We start from the raw sequence: 22,103 nt of genomic DNA, 5'->3' as shown, positions 1-22,103 counted from the left end.
GCTGAAACAATTCTGAGTAGAATAAAAGCAGGTCAAGTTCCATTGATAACGTAGAGCCACAAATAGGAAGAAGAAGAAAAAGACCATCGTGGTGCACCGGTCTTATTAGAGTTTTGTATATGATGCACTTGGTGCGTGGGTAAATGTGGGCACGACTTCCACTGAAGATGTGCCTTAGTATTTCACGGCTGGCATTGTTATCCCCGTCTGTTCCCCGTCGTGTTCGATTCCGCCTGTCAGCCTGTACTTGGTTTTGGACGCATTCACTAACAGTTCGACCTTTACTGCTTCGTGTTTCAGATAGGTTTACAGTTCTGCCACCGTTCCAAATGTTCTAGCGATTATGTCCATGTCATCCGCAAAGCACACAAATTGACCGGATTTTGTAAAAAATCGTACCGCGGCTGTTGAGCCCGGCTCATCGCATTACACCTTCCAAAGCGATGTTGAAGAGTAGGCATGAAATCCTGTCACCTTGTCGCAGTTTCCGGTGAAATTCGAATAAACTGGATTGTTGACCCGAAACTCTTACGCAGTTTTGTACACCGCCCATCGTTGCTTTAATCAGTCTAGTCAGTTTCCCAGGAAAGCCGTTTTCGTCCATGATTATCCACAGCTCTGACACTGGCGTATGCCGCTTTGAAACCGATGAACAGGTGATGCGTTGGGACTTGGTATTCGTGACAATTCTGAAAGTTTGGCCTTACGGTGAAGATCTGGTCCGTTGTTGACCGGCTGTCGATGAAGCCAGCTTGATAACTTTCCACGAACTCATTATTTTTAGGTGACAGACGACGGAAGTGTGGGGTGTGAATAATGATTAGTGTTATTCCCCTTGCGTGTCCTTCCCCTAGTAAGCATCGGTGACAGCAATAAAACGATTTGTAGTAAAAGTTTCAACCCGTGGTCGTACATACTTGTTTCAACGCATTGAGTTTGACCATATAGGTAACTATTCAAAAATTAGAAGCCACAAACTGTGAAAGGTGATCAATTTCACCCGAAATCACGGTACTAATCAATATGTGATTCGACCCTCCGGCTTTTCATCAAAAAGTCATTTTTTGAATGAACATATTCCTAGCCTTTCCAGTTCACTTAATGTACGAGAAAGGCAAAAAAGCTTAACCCTTCAGTAGTCGCACTGTTGAATTTTGTACAACGCGTTGAAAAAGCTCGCTTGTTGTTCTCAGTATCAGCGTGGTGATGACGATAGTGGCCGACCATTCGACGGAAGGTCATAGTACTTATAATGGGAACACAATTGGAAAATCTAACGGAATTTGGCTATTTGGTTTATGATACGATAGTTTTCTATCTGTTACTCTTGCTGCTATCGTTTTTGTTTTGTTTTCTTAGTGGCATGCCTGTTAAATTTCTGGCTTCAATATTATTGCTTTCAACTTCTACAGCTTTTAAACATTCATAGCTTGCGTACGCACTGCAATCGCACCGTTTGCCTGAATACTCTCACGCAAAGTAGAATACCAACCATAGCCAACCCCATCCCGCGACACTGGCCTTCAACGAAAAATGTCCTTCGTTTTACAAACAGTTGCCGGCATATTGCGCGGCTCGTCCGGAACCACGTCTTCGTCCAACGCGACGGCAACGTCGTCGGCAGCTCGGGACCGGAAAAAGAAGGTAAACTTTGATAAGTGCTGTGGAGGTAAGAAAACGGATTGCTGTCATCGGCTGTATCTGGAGGAAGTGCAACGGGAAGACGGTTTCCGGATTTGTCAGCAACTGTTGCAGAGCGTTGAGCTTGCGGAATCGATTGGACGGCCGGAGCAGGAGCGGCGTCGGCCGTCTGGAGGTACGGAGAATTCGGAGGGGAATGAAGACAGATGACGCAACGAGGAACTGGTTGATATTGACGCTGAAGATTTCGTACCATCGAGTAGTATTGATAGCAGCATCGTTAGTAGCAACAGTGCTGGGGGAAGTGACGATATCGCAGACAAAAGCAAGTGAGTGGTTTCGTTGTTGTTTGTGCTTCGTTTGAAATGAATGTTTTGTGTCTATGCAATATTTTTTTCTGGATCAGTAAACTTGACATCATCTTGAAGGACAAGAACATAATTTTAGAACATCTATTAGTGCCCGTATAGGTAGCTGAAGCATTAAAAGCGACCATGCTGAGGATAGCAGATTGCCCGTCCAGATATTTTATTTAAACTAAAATTTCATTGATTTCTCTTCTTCTTCTTCTTCTTCTTCTTCTTCTTCTTCTTTATGGCTCGACGTTCCCACTGGGACTTCAACTTAGTGTTCTTTGAGCACTTCCACAGTTATTAATTGAAGGGCTTTCTTTGCCTGCTATCGCATGAATTTGTATATTGTGAGGCAAGTACAATGATACACTATGCCCAGGGTGTCGAGAAAATTTCCCCGACCGGAACGGGAATCGAACCCGCCGTCTCCGGATTGGCGATCCATAGCCTTAACCACTAGGCTAACTGGAGACCCCATAGATTTCTCTATGCTCAGCTAACAATTGTTTGCTACAACACTTTCATCGTTTGTTAGGCAAGAAGATATAGTATACCAACAGAAAAAAAAGAAAAAAAGATTAGAATATGAACATGATTGATTGATTTGTCTTTATTTAAGAGACTTTCAGCCAGGCCCGGATTAAGGATTGTGGGGGCCCGGGGCCCGAGCGGATGTGGAGGCCCCTCGGAGAGATGACCAAAAATATTTTTCCTTATTTTCGAACAGTACTTGAGCAATATGAAAAATAAAGCTAATGTTAGCAACCAAAAAAGGTTTTTGTGGGGGCCCCTAAAATGTGGGGGCCCGGGGCCCGGGCCCCCCCGGCCCCCCCTTAGATCCGGCCCTGCTTTCAGCCCTTGGCTGAATCGTCTCTTATGAACTTGAACCGCACCCAGCATCTAAGATCGACATCTTCAAAAACTGTGCTTGATTCTTAATACTAGTTCTATTATAATTCCGCTTTGAATATCCCATTGAAGTTCCACCGAGAATTCTCACAGAAATTACTTAGGAAATTTATCAGCCCATCAACAATTACTGCTGTGATTCCGTCACACCTTTCAGACTGATGTTGAAGAGCAGGTATGGAGTCTGTCATCTGGTCACCGTCTCCGATGAGATTCGAATGAAATGGATAGTTTACCCGAAGCTGTTACATAGTTTTGCACACCGTCCATCGTTGCTTCGATCAGTCTGGTCAGATTCCCAGGAAATCCCAGGATCGTCTATGATTTGCCATAGTTTTGTGCCGTCGATACAGTTGTATGTTGCTGAACAGGCTATTCTTTGGGATCTGGTATTCACGGCTGTTTTGGAGAATTGACGACCGGCCGTCGATGAAACCGGCTTGTACCTTCCCAAACACTCATTAATTTTAGATGGCAGACGACAGAAGATGATCTGGGATAGCACTTTTTTGGCGTCATATAGATGGGGCAAATAACCCCACTCCTCCGGTAGCTGTTCTAGTGTTCGGTCACCCAGATCTAGACTACCCAAGTAACAATTCCATTGCTGATTGGTGTTGATTGATTTTTATTAAGGTTTTATTACAGAAATAATTAACACTCACAGTTTTATGACTGCTTTTATGAAAACCATTGATAAAATGTTTTATAGTATACTTGAAGATATCCATAAAGACAAATTTCAAGAGTAAACAAAACTTTCCGATATGTAAACCTTCTGGCAATCATTCTTCTTCTTCTTCTTTATGGCACGACGTCCCCACTGGGACTTGGCCTGCCTCGCTTCAACTTAGTGTTCTTTGAGCACTTCCACAGTTATTAATTGAAGGGCTTTCTTTGCCTGCCATTGCATGAATTTGTATATTGTGTGGCAAGTACAGTGATACACTATGCCCAGGGAGTCGAGAAAATTTTCCCGACCGGAACGGGAATCGAACCCGCCGTCTCCGGATTGGCGATCCATAACCTTAACCACTAGGCTAACTGGCAATCATTATTACCACAATAAAGCTGTTAAAACTCTCAACAGATGGCGATCCGTTCGATTAGTAACGACATCTGTTGGTGGAAAAGCAGAAACTACGACACTGCTAGGTTTGTTGCGGTCATCATAAAAGCAAACTTGCTTTCGTTTTATTTTCGCTGATTATGGTCGTCGCCATATTGAAGAATTAGCTTACGTGAATGGAAAATAGTTAATTTTGCTTAAATTAGCAATGAATTGATAGTTTGCCACCATTTTCATAACATGCTCACATAAATAAACTCTCTCTGCTGAGTTTTCTTGTGATTCGAGATGGTTTTACTAAATTCACAAATTGATTTATTTCATTCCAAGATGATAATATTCACTATTTCCGAAGCGCATTAATTTTATGATTCTGCAACCCCAATATTCACGGTAAATTCGAAAGCGCATAAGCCTACCAGCATAATAACTACTAAAATATAACTTTGAAATAATCGCTTTCTACTTACGAATGATGTATCCTCCTGAACTTAACGTGCCATCGAAGAAGCTTCTCTGCATTTTGAGCTGTCATAGTTAAAACGGATTTATTGCTACTCTTAATGCGGCTTGCTAAACCTCTCCGAGAGTGGTCCACTTAGCCGGAAGATGCTCTTAAAGAGGTTATCAAGAGGTTTTGATGTATGATTCAGTTTTATTGCAAGTTTTATAAAATTGGTCATGAAGATCTCTTGTAGAGCCGAACAAAACTTAAAATGTTACTTGGGTATTAGCCGGTGCCGGCACGTGGCCTACTTTTCTGGGACCATCTTGATGAGTTCAGCTCCGATATCATCCATACCATTCGACTTATTGTTCTTGAGCTCCATAACTTCCCTCAACGTGTTTTCTGCTGCACTGACGTATTTCTTCCGCTGCATTGATCCTCCATGTCTGTGCTTTTCACACGATTCAGGTGTTCGTCGTAGTGCTGCTTCCACCTGTAGTGATCGAGGATAGAAATGAACTGATTTGTTCTGTCAACAAGGTATGTTACAACAAAAGGTATGCTTCTCGATATTGTTAAGGTGTATACATAGTTAAGGTATGATATGCTCAAGGTTAATACACATTTAGGAAAACCAAGTAGATCGACACTACATTCCTCTTTTTCTTAAATCTAATCAAGGCTATTAACTTTGTAATCTTTCAAATAAACCGGATGTTTTACTTCTCGTTTTGGACGGGCATTCGATTCATCTCTTGGGGTTGGAAAGTTGTGTGGAATACGGTCTCGGTTTACTTCAGCAGTTCTTGATCGGTTTGAATCGCGCTCGCCGGACGTGGTGTCATCTGTGCTTGATGACGTCTGCTTCGAATGGTCGTATTGGTCCGTGGGGTTCATGATCGCTTCCGGGGTTTCACAAGTGACGTTTCCATCTGAAAAGATCTTTTTAAGGTGAGACACATTTCGATGAATAACCCTCCCGCTTTCATTTGACTTCAATGTCACATCTGAACCACTACGAGAAACGACAATGTATTCTTCAGGGTCAAATGGCGTAGACAATTTGTTTTCTTTCTGCATACGCTTTGTTACCACCACATCACCTTCTTGTAGATCATTTGGTTTAGCGAATCGTCGATTATCTGCGTATACGGCTCCTTTCATTTTCTGCAAACAGTCCCGATCTTGAATCTCCTCGAGGATTTTGGTGTCTTTCATCAGCAATCCTGGAAGCTTATCCTTGATCTTCCTCCCAAACATCAGGAGAGAGGGTGCTACGCCGGTTGTGGAATGTGGTGTTGAGTTATGCATGAGAATGAATGACCTCAGATCCCACTGCCAATCGGATCCAGACGTTTCTTGGCTGATCTTCAATCTTTTTCCAATGGAGCGGTTGATTCTGTCTACCACTCCATTGGCTTGAGGCCAGTAGGGAGTCGTTTTTCTGTGCTCAATGCCAAATTGTTTACAAAAGTCTTGAAGTTCGGTGCTGATAAACTGGAGTCCATTGTCGGTTTTTATTGAGTCCGGCATACCAAAACGGCAAAATATTTCGTGCAGTGCCTTAACAGTCATGCTTGCCGTAATTTGTCGCATAATGACCACTTCAGTGAAACGACTGAAATAGTCTACAATCACAAGCAAATTGTGGCCAGATGGTAAAGGTCCTACGAAGTCAATTGCAAGGTCCATCCAGGCTTTATCTGACAGTTTTGTTCGGATCATCGGGGGACTCGGTGCTAATACAAGAGTACAATTTTTACACTTCTTCACGTACGATTCGACTTCCGTATCCATTTGGGGCCACCAAACTTTGTGCCGCAACCTTCTCTTCATAACCACTATTCTTGGATGCGACTCATGGGCAATGTCTAGAATTATTGACTTTAGCTGTGTGGGAATGACCAGTCTGTCGCCTCTCAGAAGAAGGTTTCCAACTCTACATAGTTCCGATCTGAAAGGTTTGAAGTCCTTAGCAATCTCGTTCCATATCCCGGTTTCCAAACATTCTAGGACATTTTGTAGTCCCTTGTCTTTCATAGTTTCTTCTTCGACCTCTTTCACTGATATGGCGTTTGGAATTCCTGCTACCGCTAGTTGTAGTATGCAGCCTTCATCTGAACTACTAAAAGGGACTGGGTCCATTATTGACAATCTGGGAAGTGAATCAGCCAAATTGTTCGATCCAGGCTGGTAAACTACTTTGAAGTTGTAAGCCTGCAAGCGCAGAACCCAACGTTCGATTCTAGCGCAGGGTTTGGATCTTTCTTTGAACAGAAAAAGAAGAAGTTTGCAGTCGGTCACCAGTTGGAATCTTTTGCCCAGCAGATATAGCTGAAACCTGTCGACCGCCCAAACCAAAGAGAGGGCTTCTTTTTCTGTTTGGAAATATTTTTGCTCGACGTCAGTAAGGGCTTTGCTGGCAATTGATATTATTCGTCTGTACACGTCGGAGCTTTGCTGCAGCAAAACAGCTCCCAGACCTGTGGGACTTGCATCGGTCATCACAATGCAGAGATCCTTAGGATCATAGTAACCGAGAAAATCCGTTTCGGTTACCGCTTTCCTGATCCCTTCAAACCCATCGGAATGCTGCGATTTCCAAGCAAATTTCTCACCCGTACGTAATAGTTGTCGCAATGGTTCTGTCTTGTCGGCCAGAGAAGGTATAAATCGACCCACATATGTGATTAGCCCCAGGAAACTACGTAGCTCCGACAAATTCCTCGGAGCTCTGAATGTTTTGATGGCTTCGATCCTGTTCTCTGTTGGGCGAATACCGGTACTGGACAACTCGTGGCCAACAAACTCTATTTTAGGAACATTATACAAACATTTTTCTTCGTTCAGCAAAATTCCGTATTCCTTTAGACGAGCCAAAAGAGCATGTAGCCTTTCATCATGCTCCTTTTGAGTACGCCCTGTGACCATTACATCATCCAAATAAACGACCACACCATCCAAACCCGCCACGATGGACTCCATCACCTTTTGGAATAATTCCGGCGCGCAACTGATGCCAAACATTAGCCTTTTGTATCTGTACAGTCCTTGCTTAGCTATGAAAGTTGTTATCTCCCTTGAACGCTCAGAAATCTCTACTTGGTGATACGCCTCACGAATGTCCAGTTTTGAGAACCGTACTGCTCCATGAATGCTACCGAAAAGTTCTTCAACTATCGGTAACGGATGCGTCTCTCGAATAACCGCTTGGTTCGCGCGCCGCATGTCTACGCAAAGGCGAATCTCCCCATTGTCCTTCAAAACAGGAACAATTGGTGATACCAAGGGTGATACCCAAGCTGAAGGCTGATTATGTCTCGGTCGAGGAGGTATTGGAGCTTTGCTGCAACCTTATCTTCTACAGCGAACGGAGCTCGACGGTATGGTTGTTGGACAGGTTTGACGTCGGGGTTAACGGGGATTTCTACGAGTACACCTTTGATCTTGGGAAACATTGTCGGAGTCTCTTGCAGCGATCCAACATTATAGCTTCTTCAACACTTTGAGCTTTTTAGCCGTTTCATCACCAAGAAGGCTTTGCGTTTCATTTTCAGCAATGTAGAATGTCGCATCCACCTTGTTATCGACTGCTTCTATTTCTGCTACGAACATTCCAATCATACGCAGGGGAGAATCTGAACCGTAGGCTTTGAATGAGCGATCCACGTCAGGGCTGTAGACCAGTTTTGCTCCGCACCTTTGTAGCGTCGCCCAAGTATGAAGATCGATAATATTTGCCGCTGCTCCAGAGTCGATTGTCATTATGGTCTCAATGCCACCCACTTTGAATCGGAATACATTTCCTCCCATAACGAAACAAATCTCTTGATCGTGTCCCGTAATTTCGTTATTTCCAAAGCAATTTCGCTTCTCAAAGGACTCCTCTACCGTCTTGATGCGTTTTGTTGGAGCCAGGTCTTGTATTGGTTCATCGTTAATCCTCTTTGTGCACCATTTTGCGAAATGACCGAATGTTCGACACTTGATGCATTGCGCATCACGAGCGATACAAGCTGAACTGCCCTTGCGATGTCCTCGACGGCCACACGCAAAACAAATTCTGTTGTCGGTATTTTGGCGATATCTTCCAGGTGTTACGAATGGTTGCTGATTGTCGGGGTTGCTCCAATTACGTTTCACTTCTGGTCTGTATCCGGGTTGGTCGTAGGTGTTGCGCCGCCGAAATTGTCCTGACTGATTGAAGGCGCGCTGTGAGGTTGTCTGCAACGATGTTCTCGAAGGCTGAAAGGGCTGTCGATTTATCTTATTCACGATCGTCGAAGACCTGCCGACCCCCTCTTTTGCAGCCAGTTCCTTGCATTGTTGTTCGACATCTTCTATTGTTTTACCTATAGCCACCACTTCATCAAGAGACCGATCTTTCTCTAGGATTTTCTTTCGAAGTGCTGAAGAAAGACATTTCTCAGCTATTTGATCGATAATCATGCTTTCCATGACCGAACTTCCATCCTGATCAAAATCACACCGATTTGCTTGTACACGCAGCTTCATGACGAAATCTCCGAAGCGCTCTCCTTGCTGCTGAGAAATCTGGCGGAATACGTGTCTTTCATACGTGCGCCGGCGACATGGCTGGAAATGGGAATCTAACTGTTGGACGGCCACGTCGTAGAATGGTGGATCAGAAGACACATGCGGAACGTCATGAATTCCGGGCAGGTTATCGAAAATGTCCTGAAGGTCGGGTCCTCCCAGGTGCAAGAGCTGATTTCGTTTCTCTCGTTGGCCAGTGATTCCACTGGCGGCCAAGTAGTACTCCAGGCTCCGCTTCCACTTACGCCACTCCGTTGCCAGCTGGGATTGATCCACCTTGGTGTCGAACTGTTTAACCGGTCTGAACGATTCCATATCTATAAGATGATTTTTTTAACAATTATCTCCCCAATTATATTTGATTCCCTTTTATTTGGTCTTCGATAGTGCATTATTCCAATATCAGCGTAAAATGCCTATTTATTTTCTTTTCGGTATAGTTTTTTTTTATTTTAATGATTCAAACCCATTTTTAACTCCGTAAATTACTTGTGTATCAATCACTCTTTATGTATTTTTAAATAAATTGCTTCCCCACTATGCTTGACCTGAAAATCGAAATCATTGTTATTAAGAATTTTAGGAACCTTATCATTTCCTTTCAACTTGTTATTTCCCATTATTTCTGAAATACAGGTAATTTGTGAAATTTTGATTTGAAGGTTGAAATAAATTTTGACTAGAACTCAAACACAAACAGATGGGTAGATGCACTGCTCATTTCACCTTAATCATTGCAACTGTTCATCATTTGAGAATCCGGCTCTCAGCCCATGACCAAATATATTATATAAACAATATGATTCACTTCCGCGTTCCCCATACATTGAATTGGCGAACAGCTTACAGCACCATCTAGCGTCAAACGTGGCAATCAACCTTAAATTAAACCACATATTTGCTAAATATGTTTAACCGTGTCTCCATGACATTTCCTTTTGTTATGGTCGTCAATAATATTTAGGGATGTACAAGATTCAATTTGCACAAACAAAATTATGATATTGGACAAAGCAAATATTAAGTTTATATTTTGTAACTGTCGTATATCAGTGATGGAACATACGCAATTTGACGTTTCGCAATTATCATTTTTTTCCAGGAGCATATTTGTTTTGGAAGTACCAATAAGTGAAATATTTTGGTCAAATTGCTATAGCTATTGGGGATACTTGTTGATTCATTTTGACTTAAAGTATATTGTGTGCAAAAGCTATTACGCAAAGAATATGATTTGTTTATATATAAGCCCTAAACATTTTGATATTATTTATCGATAACTGAAGAGATTATTGACATCCCTAGTTCATTAATGTTGACAGCGTGTGTATTTCTGAAGGGCATACGTTTTTAGAGTGTAATAGTTGCCACGTTCGTCACAAGCGGCGCCACAAGCACAGGATAAAGGGTCGCCAGAAATAGCTGGAAGTGAGTTATATTATTAATATAGTATATTTGCCATGACTCAACACCAACACCACACTAAGACATTTGCTTTTGAACCTGGTGAATCCGGATCGCGTCCCATTTCACTCTGATTATTTCAAGTACTCATAATTTGAGAATCTGGCTCTCGGCCCATGACTCAATACTATTCCTACGAATGCTAACCCTGATAAAAAAAGATCATAGAGATACAATAGAATGTCTTGTTACAACACGCTGAAATGAATGGTATTTACCAATAATTCATTTGTTTAAAACGATAGAGTACCAAAAGACCCTATGGTTTTCCACCATAGCATGTAATGTAAATGTTTTTTTTTTTTTTTTTGTCTGTATTAACGAGATTTTTAGCCCTAGGCTAGTTCATCTCGGGACCCACGCTTTACTTCCCTTCCGAAGGAAGAACTCAAATTTGTGAGTTTATCGGGAGTGGGATTCGATCCCAGGTCCTCGGAGTGATAGTCAAGTGTTCTAACCATCACACCAGGTCCGCTCCACAATGTAAATGTCACTTTTACAATAGAAAATGGGGTTTGTTATGTTAAGTTAACTATTATTCAATTTATGGTGTTTTTATTATTGAAATCTCTAGTACCATTGATTTTATTGTGCACGTACTGTAGTTCCGATACAGCATTATCAACAGGATAGTACGCACACAATATATTCCATTGTTAAACAGTAAAATGTATCATTATTCAATGATAATTTATGGTGATTTTATTGGAATTTTTTTTTTATCAGGGAAGCAATTAGATTTTGAACCTGGTGAATCCGGATCTCGTCCCATTTCAATAATCGAACAACAATTCATAATTTGAGAATCCGGCTCTCGGCCCATGACTCAAAACCATTCAAAGTTCTCTCATTTTTCTATTGGCGATTGAAGGTAGAGGTTATGACGTGTAAATTAGGAAGTTTGAAAGGGAAATACCAGTTCCCCATCAGTTTAATAATAAATTTTTTTGGTACATTTATCGATAAAATGATTTTTTCTACCCCGATCCCACATTAAATTTTATCTGGAACGACTCAATCACTAAAATACGAAATGTGATTTCACAAAACTTAACACCACTTTAGGAGGCCAATTACCTTCTGAATAATTGCACCAAAATCTTTCATTTTCGATTTTTTTACGCCATATGAATAAATATTGTTGTGGACTTACCCTGCCAGCATTGGCTTACGTTATCAGATCCGTAATTTGTAAATACGGATTATCCATCGTATTTCTCTAGTAGTGTTGTATAACAGATGCTGTCGATGGTTGTACATTTCACCATGTACCCTTTCCCAAATTCATCAACTCAAATAGCTTTTCTATCAATATGATTTTTATTTCTATTCCATCTATCTTTCAGAATAGTTTAATACACATGCACTTGAAGTTGCTAAAAGCCATCAATATTTTCACATGCATCTATCTTCCCCAACTTCTTTCTGGCATTAATAGCAATATTCATCGTTTCTTCTCCACTTTCAATAATTTCCAATGACGCCATTTTATTTTTTCCGCCACTCAAAACAATAATCCAAGCACCAACAATCATCGTGGAATCCAGTTCACCAACACTAACCCAAGCCCAAATAGCTTTCTTTTCATTTCATTACCGTTCGTAGTAAAGCTTTTCCGCAACCACTACCACTGTTTTTCTTTTGGTGTACGTGACGACCCTGTTTATTTGAAAACGTTACCAACACCATCACGCTTCTCATTTTCTATACAAACTTGATGCCTCTCTCTTTCTCCCCGGCATGTTCCAATGAACGAAGACGCCATTTTATTTTTCTTGCAAACCAACCACATGTTTCACGCCATTTTCTGCTATCACACTCTTGGCATCATTTCATGCATCAAACCCACGCTTTCCAGAACAGTGAAGAGATTTTTCAGACAAAAGAGGCTGTTTCGGCCAGGATGTCTTTACGGCCCTACGCTGTGTACTTTTAATTAACCGACGAGACTCCAGACGACGAGGAAGAAGTACGCAGATTCAAATTACTAACGTTTATTCGCACCACCGTGTGGTAGTGCTCCACACGGCGGTGATATGATATAGCAAACTAACAATCAATACATTTTGGGGCTTCCCTTTTATAGGGGAAGCAGTACGGACAGTATAAGGGGCTGTCCATAAACCACGTGGTCATTTTTTTGGGACTTCTCAACCCCCCCCCCCGTGGTCATTCGTCCATACAAAATTTTTTATTCGTCCATACAAAATGCTCATTAGCCGAACCCCCCCCCCCCTCATGACCACGTCGTTTATGGACAGCCCCTAAAGCAACAGAGCGCACGGCAGCACGCTTTACCATGCCTACCGTGGCTCTAGGCATTTCTTTCTAGGTATGAATAAGAAACAACACAATAGTGAATGGGCTGTTGCGGACTATTTCAATATTGCGCTGCTAGCACGCTTAACAGCCAACGACGACGCCGGAGTCTGATGCGAGATCAAACAGAGGCACAAAACAAGCAACAAAGAAGGTGCGACGATTAGTCTTTATCCCTACTGGTGACAGATAATGACATGATCTCGAAATTTTTTGTTGCAGACAAAACGGAAGCTGAATTTGTTGCGTACTTTTCAACTCGTGAATAATCAATTATTACTAACCCAAAGTCGAAACTGTTTGATGATAGAGCTTCACCAGAGTTGTAGTGTTTACCGACTCGTCGAAGTTACCATTCGAAAATCGCAATGCAAGGCTTAAAAATCTCTAAACTCGTGGTGTACGATGTTAATCCCATTATTTTCAAGTTGGGACAAACTTATGTCGCATGGGTTGTTTTGTCGCAACAAATACAGATTGCGACATTGTCATTATTGTTGCGCGATGATTAAATTTTGATTCACTGTTCCAGAATAATGCACTTCGAAGACTATTTTTCCTTTTAAATTCTTTTGCACTATCCCACCTACCGCTTTTCCTTTTCACTTGACAAGATTCTTTTGACCCAAAACTTTCACAAAACTGATCAAATCAACCTCGAAATCAACAGCTTTCGGGTTTCCACCCTTTTACCACAGCTACCGCGATGAAATTGTTCGGAATTTTCCTCGTCTGCCAATGTAGTGTTTCGGCCGTTCGGAATATTGCACTTAAGGTTCAACTCACAATTTATAAGTATTGGTGAAAGCGCCTACTGACTTTACAGAGAGTAAACAAACACTCCTGCACGCGGATGTGCAGATGAGGCAGGTTCGTTAGTGCATTTCATTTGTCTCTTTCCCATCTTCAACTTGTTTATCACGCTGTGCATATGACGCAAGAAATATGCACGCATAGGCAATGGGAGAATAAAAGAAACAGCAAATCAAGAAAAGCCACACCATGTATGTGCACTACATGGAAGTAAATACCGCGCCGGTTGGAAAGTGAAAAACGATTTTGTGCAGTTTTCGCGATTGTGTGGCTATCGCCGCGGACTTTTTCGTGATGTAGTGAATAGGGTATCGGGATGCTTCGTTGGCATAGTCCCCTCGTTCGGCCTATCTCAACGTAAACCAAAAACTCAAACAAACACGCATAGCTGGATATCGGAAAAGCTATACGCTAAACAAATGTAACATTTCGTTTCAATTTTAGCACTTTGGAGCATTAGAATTGAATGAAAATGTCACTTTGTTAAGCTTTTGTAGACGCCATGATTCTTCGGCTTAGTGGGTAGTCTATACACATGATCATAAATGGCAAGATTCTGGAACATTTCGAATTGACTTTTCAATAACTGAACATTTGAGGCGACGGTCAAAGACGCTATTTTGAAGTTGTGTATTTGTTTTCAACGAATAATAACTATTTTACAAATTGAATGTGGGCCGAATATTGAGGACATTTTTATCACAATGTACCCAAATCTTGGCCCATCTGTAAAGTGACGTCAAAAACACCGATAAAGTGACGTCACAACATTGTTTGCGTAAGAACCAGAAAGAACGAACAGAAAAAAAGATTTTGTGTGCGGTGACTGTAAAAATATAACACAATATAGGGTTGCGTTGTTTTCGTTACTAAATTAAGAAAGAACTTTAGTTTAAGTGATTTATTTATAGTTTTTTGAACATTTGGCTCCGAAAATGTAATTTAAAGGTAGGATTGGTGAACAAACAGAGATCATACTTCAGCAGAAATTTTGAAAAATGAGATAATTAGTGGTTCTAGTGAATAGAAAGCAATAGGCCAACGTTGTATCCACTAATAGGCCAATTGTTGTACCATAGACCAACGTTGCATACCATCGCATCCAATCTTTTCAACTTAATTAAGTAAATTCTTGAATATTTACGTTAGTTTACTTCCAATTGGCGAAACATACATTGCCTAGAGTGTCTTATAGGGTCAACATATTATTTCTAGTGCTATTAATTCATGAATTATGGTCAAAATTGTCAAGGCGGCTTGCAAATTAGGCCAAGGAATGGTACATATACCCTATTATTCCATTTGTGAAGCCGGTGAAACATTTTACACTTCGATTATGGAAGCAATTACGTTTCGAGAGGCAATTAAAAAGTGAGACTGTTCCCGGTAAGATAGTGCTAGTGAAATGGTGCGAGCTGGTGTGCGTTGGGGGGGAATTTGGAAAAGATAGCGCACAATTTATAAATTAGCAGTTTTGCAGTGAAATATTGTGAAAATGTTGTATTTCTTGGTTTCAATGAAAAGGTAAGTGTCCTGAGCAAGCGTTGAAGCAAATTTTAAAATAACTCGACATCAGATAGTGGTGAAAATTCGAGTATTTCTTCATTTTCAATTGAAAACTCACACATGTGAGAAAATTAAGCAAGCATGTGTTAGAAAAACCAAACTGATTTCCCCCTTAACCGCACACGCGTCCGTCTCTGATCGTGGATAGAAATGAACTGCTTTATTCTGTCAACAAGGTATGTTACAACAAAAGGTATGCTTCTCGATATTGTTAAGGTTTATACATAGTTAAGGTATGATATGCTCAAGGTTAATACACATTTAGGAAAACCAAGTAGATCGACACTACACCACCTTTCGACCACCTCACGTCCGTCTGTCAAGATGCTCTCGTCGTTATCCCTGCACATTTCGGTTCGCGGCACGAAGCCTTTGCGGGATGCGTTAAGCTTCTGGTGTTTCTTGTGAACGGCATAACAGTTCCTTATGTTCGCATTTCGATTCTTCCTGACGGAGCTTTTTCTTCCGGAAGATGTTTCCGCGTTCTTTTATATCGATCCACGTTCTGCCGGGTCCCGTGCTGCAGCATGACCGCCCTCGCTGCGTTCTTATTTTCCAAAATCTCTCCACACTCATCGTTGAACCAATCGTTCCTTCGGTACTGTTCCACATACTCAACGTTTGTCTCAGCTGCGATGGCTGCTTATATCGTACTTTAACAGCCCTTGAGAGGGGATTCATTGAGCTCACCCTCGTCCGGCAACTCTGTCTCAAGATTCTGCGCGTATGCGGTGGTGATATCCGGTTGCTTCAGTCGCTCCAGATTATACTGAGGCGGCCGTCGGTGCCGTAGGTTATTGATCACGAAGAGTTCAGTTTTCAGTCCTTTTTGTTCTCTGGAGTCGTTGCCGTTGGTCTCGGTTCGTATGCTCTTGTTGATTTCTCAGTATTTTTTGGACTATCTTTCCTGAGGTTGCTCGTATTTCGACCGGTGCCGTTTGGAGATCGGGATCGGTGGTGCATGGCAAAAGGCTGAAGAACCTTACTTTAAGAGGTCCGAATCGCATTGCCAGCCCTTATTTTAAAACCTGTTCCCAGCTCGCTTGTTGTGTTACCGCAGCTCTTCGCATCGTTGATCCTGTCCCTACATACCTAATGCAGCGCTACAATGCCAAACCCGCAGTCCATCAGTATATCGGCAAGTATGCAGGTGCTCCCGATGAAATTGAGAGATCTGCAGTTCTACGTACCGAGCTTCCAATCGCAAGTCCTGTTTCGTCGCAGGGGTTGTCGACAATTGAACTCTCCAGGAGAGCGATGTAAACCCATTGAAACGTTCTTAAGCCTTTTGAAACTCCCTCAGATCCCCTGAAACACTCTTGGTACGCCCTGAAATGACCGGAAATTAAGGAACGTGAAGGCTTGTGAAATCCCCAGAAGTATCAATGGAGCTCCTTGTAATCCCTTGGTACGCTCTTGACACGCCCTGAAACACCTCTAGAACACCTTTAGATCACTTATCAATCTCTCTGAAACATCTGCAACGCCTCTGAAGCCAACTGGAACACAACTAGAAACTCCCTGAGACCATTTCAAATACCCTTGGAACTGGAATGGCCTTTAGGTATTGGCTGTGTTCAACAATTGAATCATGGATTTAAGGGGAAATGTGATAAAAAAATAATCGCAGAGTGGCCAGCAAAAATACCCCTACAGAGTGCCGGCAGGTAGGGATGTATTTTTTTTTGTATCTGTATTAACGAGATTTTTAGCCCTAGGCTAGTTCATCTCGGGACCCACGCTTTACTTCCCTTCCGAAGGAAGAACTCACATTTTGCGAGTTTGTCGGGAGTGGGATTCGATCCCAGGTCCTCGGCGAGATAGTCACGTGCTTTAACCATCACACCAGGTCCGCTCCACTAGGTAGGGATGTAGTAGCGGTACCGTAAATCCCGGTTTTACCGAACTATTTTTGGTACCGAAATACCGGTACTGACTGAGCTTTGATACCGATACTTTCGGTACTAGGAATATGTTGAAATTCGGTCATTAGTATAGCCAATATGCAATGGAAATAAACGAAAACATTTCATCCGGGTACTATGACAAACAAACGTTTCATATATGAAACCTTTCTGTAAATCCAGCATATCATAGCAATGATTGGATTATTGAACGTTTCTGCAAGGAATCCTCCAGAAATTCTCCAAGAAATTTCTTTACGAATTCTTCCAAAATATTTACTTAGGATACATTTCGAAAATTTGTTCGGGTAATACCCTAGAAATTCTTCATGGAACTGCACTAGAATTTTGACTGGGCATCCTTCTAGGAGTTTCACACTGAATTATGTTAGAAACATTGTTCATGAATTGCTTCAGAAATTCCCCAATAAATAGGTCTAGGGATTTCCACAGAAAATCCTTTGCATATTATTTATTATGTTTAAAAGAATTTCTTCGAAAAAATCTCCAGCGATTGCTTCCAGGGTTCCTGATTTCCACTTTTCATCTTCTTCTACATTCGAATACAGTCAGCAGCGAACGGTTGTCACTTCAGTTTGTGTGTTTGCTTGTCAGCGACGACAGCAAACTTCGGCGAACGGTGGTAAGCCACACATGGAATTTAAACATTTGTCCACATTCGCATCGCAAGCGATCGAGCGGTGATGCGATTCGTCGCATACGAATTTTTGAAGTTTTCTAAAAATGTTTATTATTTTCTCTGCTAATCTAGCATTTTAACAACAATACACTAAAAATGTATGCATTACATGCAGAAATTCTCTTCTAGTTATGATAATAGCCGCTTCGATCGCTCACCAGCATTCGTTACCATTCGCCATTCATTCATTCGCTTGCGATCCAAACTGCGACAATCGGCAACGAATATCCATGTCAAGTAGCTTGCGGTTCGCTTCCCACTGATGATGGATTTGCGTGTTTGATCACGACAATCCGTTTGCTGCATCTTTCTCGATTCGCTTCAGCAAAGAGGAGTGAATATAAATGGAGTGAGGCGAATATACTGATCATTGATTGCTTCAGAAATTCTTCCGAAGGTTTTCAGAAAATCTTCCAAAAATTTCATCAGAAACTCGTACATGGATACCTTCAAACATTTTTCAAATATGTTTTTTTTCCTTTTGGAATTATTTCCAAGGATTTAGTCGGAAATTTTAACAGGGGTTTTCTGAAAAAAATCCTTTTTAGGATTCTTGCAGAAATTCGTCCATAGATTTCTTTAGTACTTATTTCTTATATTCTTGAAAAATCTTTTTATTCGGGAATTTATGGAAGCATTTCGTCAAAAAACGAAATTTTTAGAATTTTGGGAAAACCTACCGTTGATTGTTTTAGGAATTCTTTTAAAGTTTGGTCCAGAAATTTCTCTAGATTTCGAGAAGTTTCTTCACGGAGTTTTTTTTGGAAAACTTTCCATAGACTTCCTCAGATATTCTACATGATTTCTCCAAGAGAAATCATGTAAGGATTCCTTGCAGAAAATCTTCCACGAGTTTTTCCTCCACAAACTTCCTCGGAGATGTATCCAGAATTTCTATCGCGAATTGTTCAATGAATTCCTAGAAAACTTTTCATTCATTTTGATTCCTTTGTTATCATTTTGATATTCTCCTCTTCACGAGTTTTGCAGATAGGACCTTTAGATATGTTTGGCCTGAAATATTACCTAGGAATTTCTACAGGAATTATTATAAAAAAAATATAGAAGATTTTTGAAATCTGTACGGATGCTCAAAAATCTGTATAATATATATAAATCTGTATATATGGCATCCCTGCTCGTACCCCAGCCGGTTCGAACTAGGATGTAGGGATCTGAATTGCTGGTCAGAGACTAATGGACCGTACAAGAGGTCTGAATCACGTTGCCAGCGTTTACCGTGCCATACATACCTCTATGCTTCATCTTATGAAGAGAACTAGAAATTCTCCGATGTTAAGTAATAAGTATGGTTTGTCAGCACCAGCATTTGTAGGATACAAATATTATAGCTAATATAGCATATTTATCATAATTCTCCTATATATTTACCCAAAAAGACATTTACGTTATATTTGATGGTGTCATCAAAACTACTTATTGCATTGAAATATTATCATTAAAACATACTTCTTGAAATTCTCCTCCCGTTACAGACGTAGTGAGCTTTTAGAATGCATGACATTTCCCCTACAAGCTGTTAGCCCAAAGGTTGGTATTTGCAACGCTTATAGAATGCCTTTAAAAATTTGTTCTCTTTCGAAATTATCCATTCTAACGTTTTCCCCCTTTCCTCCTTATTTCCCCCATCAGGAGCTTAATGGCTCATCCAACGTGCTACCGCAGTCGTGTTTGACGAATCCTTCGCCGCCGAAAGCAGACATGTGCGAAAACTCACAGTCCAGCGTTGACGATATCGTTAGCGTCGAGGAAACTGTCGGTCTAGTGAATACAGCTGCAAGCGGTTTGCCCGAACCGATAAGCCTCAGCAAGAAAGCTCTCCACCAACGGGATGCTGACGAAAACCTGTTCCTGCGATTCCTGGAGTTGGACCCTCCGCTGGAAACCGCTGGAGCCGTCCCTTCGACACCCCGACGTAGTTCAATTAGTTCCAACAAGCCAAACCCCGGTAGAACACCTTTCACCATAACGAAACGTTTGACCCGCATCGGCGACAAAGGATTTGGGTTTTCCATCGTGTGGACGCATCCCCCACGGGTGGAGAAAGTAGAATCAGGGCTGTCCGCAGAAAAGGCCGGTATTCTACCAGGGGACTACGTGGTGTTTGTCGACAAGCACAATGTCGTTACAATGCCGGAGCTGGACGTGCTGAATTTGATCAAGACCCAAGGCAGCACGCTTTTGCTGGAAATCTTTCGACGTCCACAACGACCGTCCAATGGTCTAAGGCCGGGAAGTGCTGGCACTACGTGCAATAGCAATATGTTAAATTTTGCACCATTCACTGCTCAGGTGCAATTTCATCAGCAACAACAGCAGCAGCTACAACAACAACAACAGCAGTTGCAGCAGCTACACGATGAGGAACCGTCCTTGAAACCTTCAGTCGCTCCAGCCCGATCGTCCACCGCATGTTCCAACATCTCGATTGAAACCGCCAAGCGGAAACTCAATCTTCCTCAAGTGACATTCAGTAAAGAGGTAAGTTTGCTCCGATATGTTTGTTTATTCATTTTGTTGAACTCAAACTGAGGGAATTTGGAGGAAACACGAAGTTATCTACCTCTGATTCCCTGCTGAATATTGTTTTTTTTTTCTTATGTTTTTGAATATTTTTTTGTCTATTTTTACTTTCGACATTCTTACTACCTGCCCAGCCCACTGAAGTCTGTCGTATTTTATTCGTTTTACAATATTCGACACTTGATGATGCATGCATCTGCGCCATACACCATTTTCGTATTTCCCGCCGAAAATTGTCCGAAGCAATGCGCTCAGAAACTCCGACAGCTTTTTGATCTACCTCGTTTAACGTCCAAACATCGAGGCCGTAGAGGCTTACCGGAAGATCCAGCGTCTCAAACAGAGTGAATTTCGATAGCTTTTGCAAGTTACGGGATCTCAGCTGATGAGATTATGTGTGTTTTTTTTTTAAATAAATTGTTGTGCCCGGCTGCACTGCTATAGTGGCGCGTTAAATTAAGCGTGCTTGTTAGCGTCCAAAGGATTTGTTACTGTTGAGATTCTGCTTTCCGGCTACGCACACGCGCACTCGCACTTTCTCGCATAACTAAAACAGCGCCCTGAAAATGGCTGAAAGCAAAAAGTAGGCTTAAACGTCACATAACTGAAATGCTTGTTCCCAATTGGATTTGCCGAATACTTGAAAACCAACATCCGACATTTTTTCCCATTTTTGACCCCCCTCCCCCGTGTGTCAAACTTGTATGGGACTTCTGAAATTTTTAAATGGGTCGTCACATATTGCTGGATCTCCTTCCCCACAAATCGGGACGTAATTTATGGAAGGAATCTAACCCGCTGTAGTGAGTTTGCCTTGTGCAGCACAGTTGTCATAATTATGTTAATAGGGTTTCTCATTGAACCCCTACCAGTTCCTTTCCTCATCGTCAGAAGCTTTCATTTTTCTTTAACATGGAAAACAATTTTGTTTTAAATTCGCTCACAACATGTTACCAGTTTTCCTCTGAGCTACCAGTTTGACCATGTGTTTTTCTGTTTCTAAGGATTTTGTTTTCGACAATAGGTATTTCTCTATAGAATAAAATGTTTACCAAGAATACGTTTTAGTTTAATATTTGCGCACTATATGGCGTTAGTATTCTTATGAGCTATCGGTATGACATGAGCGTCGCGTATCTCACGTTATAGACTACTTTGAGGCATACTATCCTCGGCTAAGTGGTTCCATAGACAAACAGACGTAACACTCTTCAAAACTGCTTGGCACATGCATTTAACGATCAATTCAAATTTCATTTGATTTCCGCGATCGTTCCACCTGCGGCGCTAGTGTTCGAACAGTTTGATGTTTGCCAGTGTTCACGTTGCTGAATGATGCAAACGAAAATAACAGGCGATTTGTGTAGTAGTGTGCGTGATAGACGAACGTCAAATAAAAATTAATCATGGCTGACAGTGTCTCCAGCGGTTCTACCAACAGGTGGCAGTGAGCTCATAAAACAGACACCGGGCAAAATGTTTTGATGAATTTCCTCTTAGAGTAACGTCTGTTAGTCTGTGGTTTTGAAAAATAAAAACCTTCACATATAAACCAATTTATTTCGCAACTCACTCAAAATGTAATACCTACTGTTTTTAGGAGCTAAGCCCTTGATACAATCTTTGTACCCTCGTCCATGAAGAGAGGATCATTTCGTAGGATACTGTCTCCGCAAAAGTTGGTCAGAAGAATGATGGATTTAACATAAAAAAAGAAAATTCAAATTCGCTCACAACGTAGCGTTTGTGTAAATTAGAGCTATGATCTAAGCATTATATATCTTCACAGTACACTGATAAAAATAGTGAGATTTAC

The 22,103-nt window shown here is 41.5% G+C and overlaps 2 protein-coding genes across 3 annotated transcripts in view; one reads left to right on the top strand and one right to left on the bottom strand.

Moving 5' to 3' along the window:
- The window catches only part of LOC109414805 (serine-rich adhesin for platelets), a 96,879-nt gene that overhangs the window by 11,157 nt on the left and 63,619 nt on the right, over positions 1-22,103 (top strand). The window contains exons 2-3 of the mRNA XM_062842200.1: positions 19,240-19,294; positions 19,397-20,245. Of these exons, the coding sequence (XP_062698184.1) occupies positions 19,240-19,294; positions 19,397-20,245 (904 nt within the window). The remainder of the gene's footprint in view (positions 1-19,239; positions 19,295-19,396; positions 20,246-22,103) is intronic.
- On the bottom strand, positions 1,978-19,227 carry LOC134284039 (uncharacterized protein K02A2.6-like). Of its 2 annotated transcripts, none has more exons than XM_062842202.1 (2): positions 13,285-19,227; positions 1,978-12,291 (listed from the first exon to the last, which is right to left on the bottom strand). In XM_062842202.1, the coding sequence occupies exon 2, from the start codon at positions 7,646-7,648 to the stop codon at positions 5,093-5,095; it is 2,556 nt and encodes an 851-aa protein (XP_062698186.1). In that variant the 5' UTR covers positions 7,649-12,291; positions 13,285-19,227; the 3' UTR covers positions 1,978-5,092. The 2 variants fall into 2 exon arrangements, with proteins under 2 accessions (XP_062698186.1, XP_062698187.1); XM_062842203.1 differs by having other exon boundaries at positions 13,285-17,097.

This window comes from Aedes albopictus, chromosome 3 (genome assembly GCF_035046485.1).
Source record: "Aedes albopictus strain Foshan chromosome 3, AalbF5, whole genome shotgun sequence".
Classification (NCBI taxonomy): Eukaryota; Metazoa; Arthropoda; class Insecta; order Diptera; family Culicidae; genus Aedes; species Aedes albopictus.
This window is presented reverse-complemented; position numbering and strand designations above follow the sequence as displayed.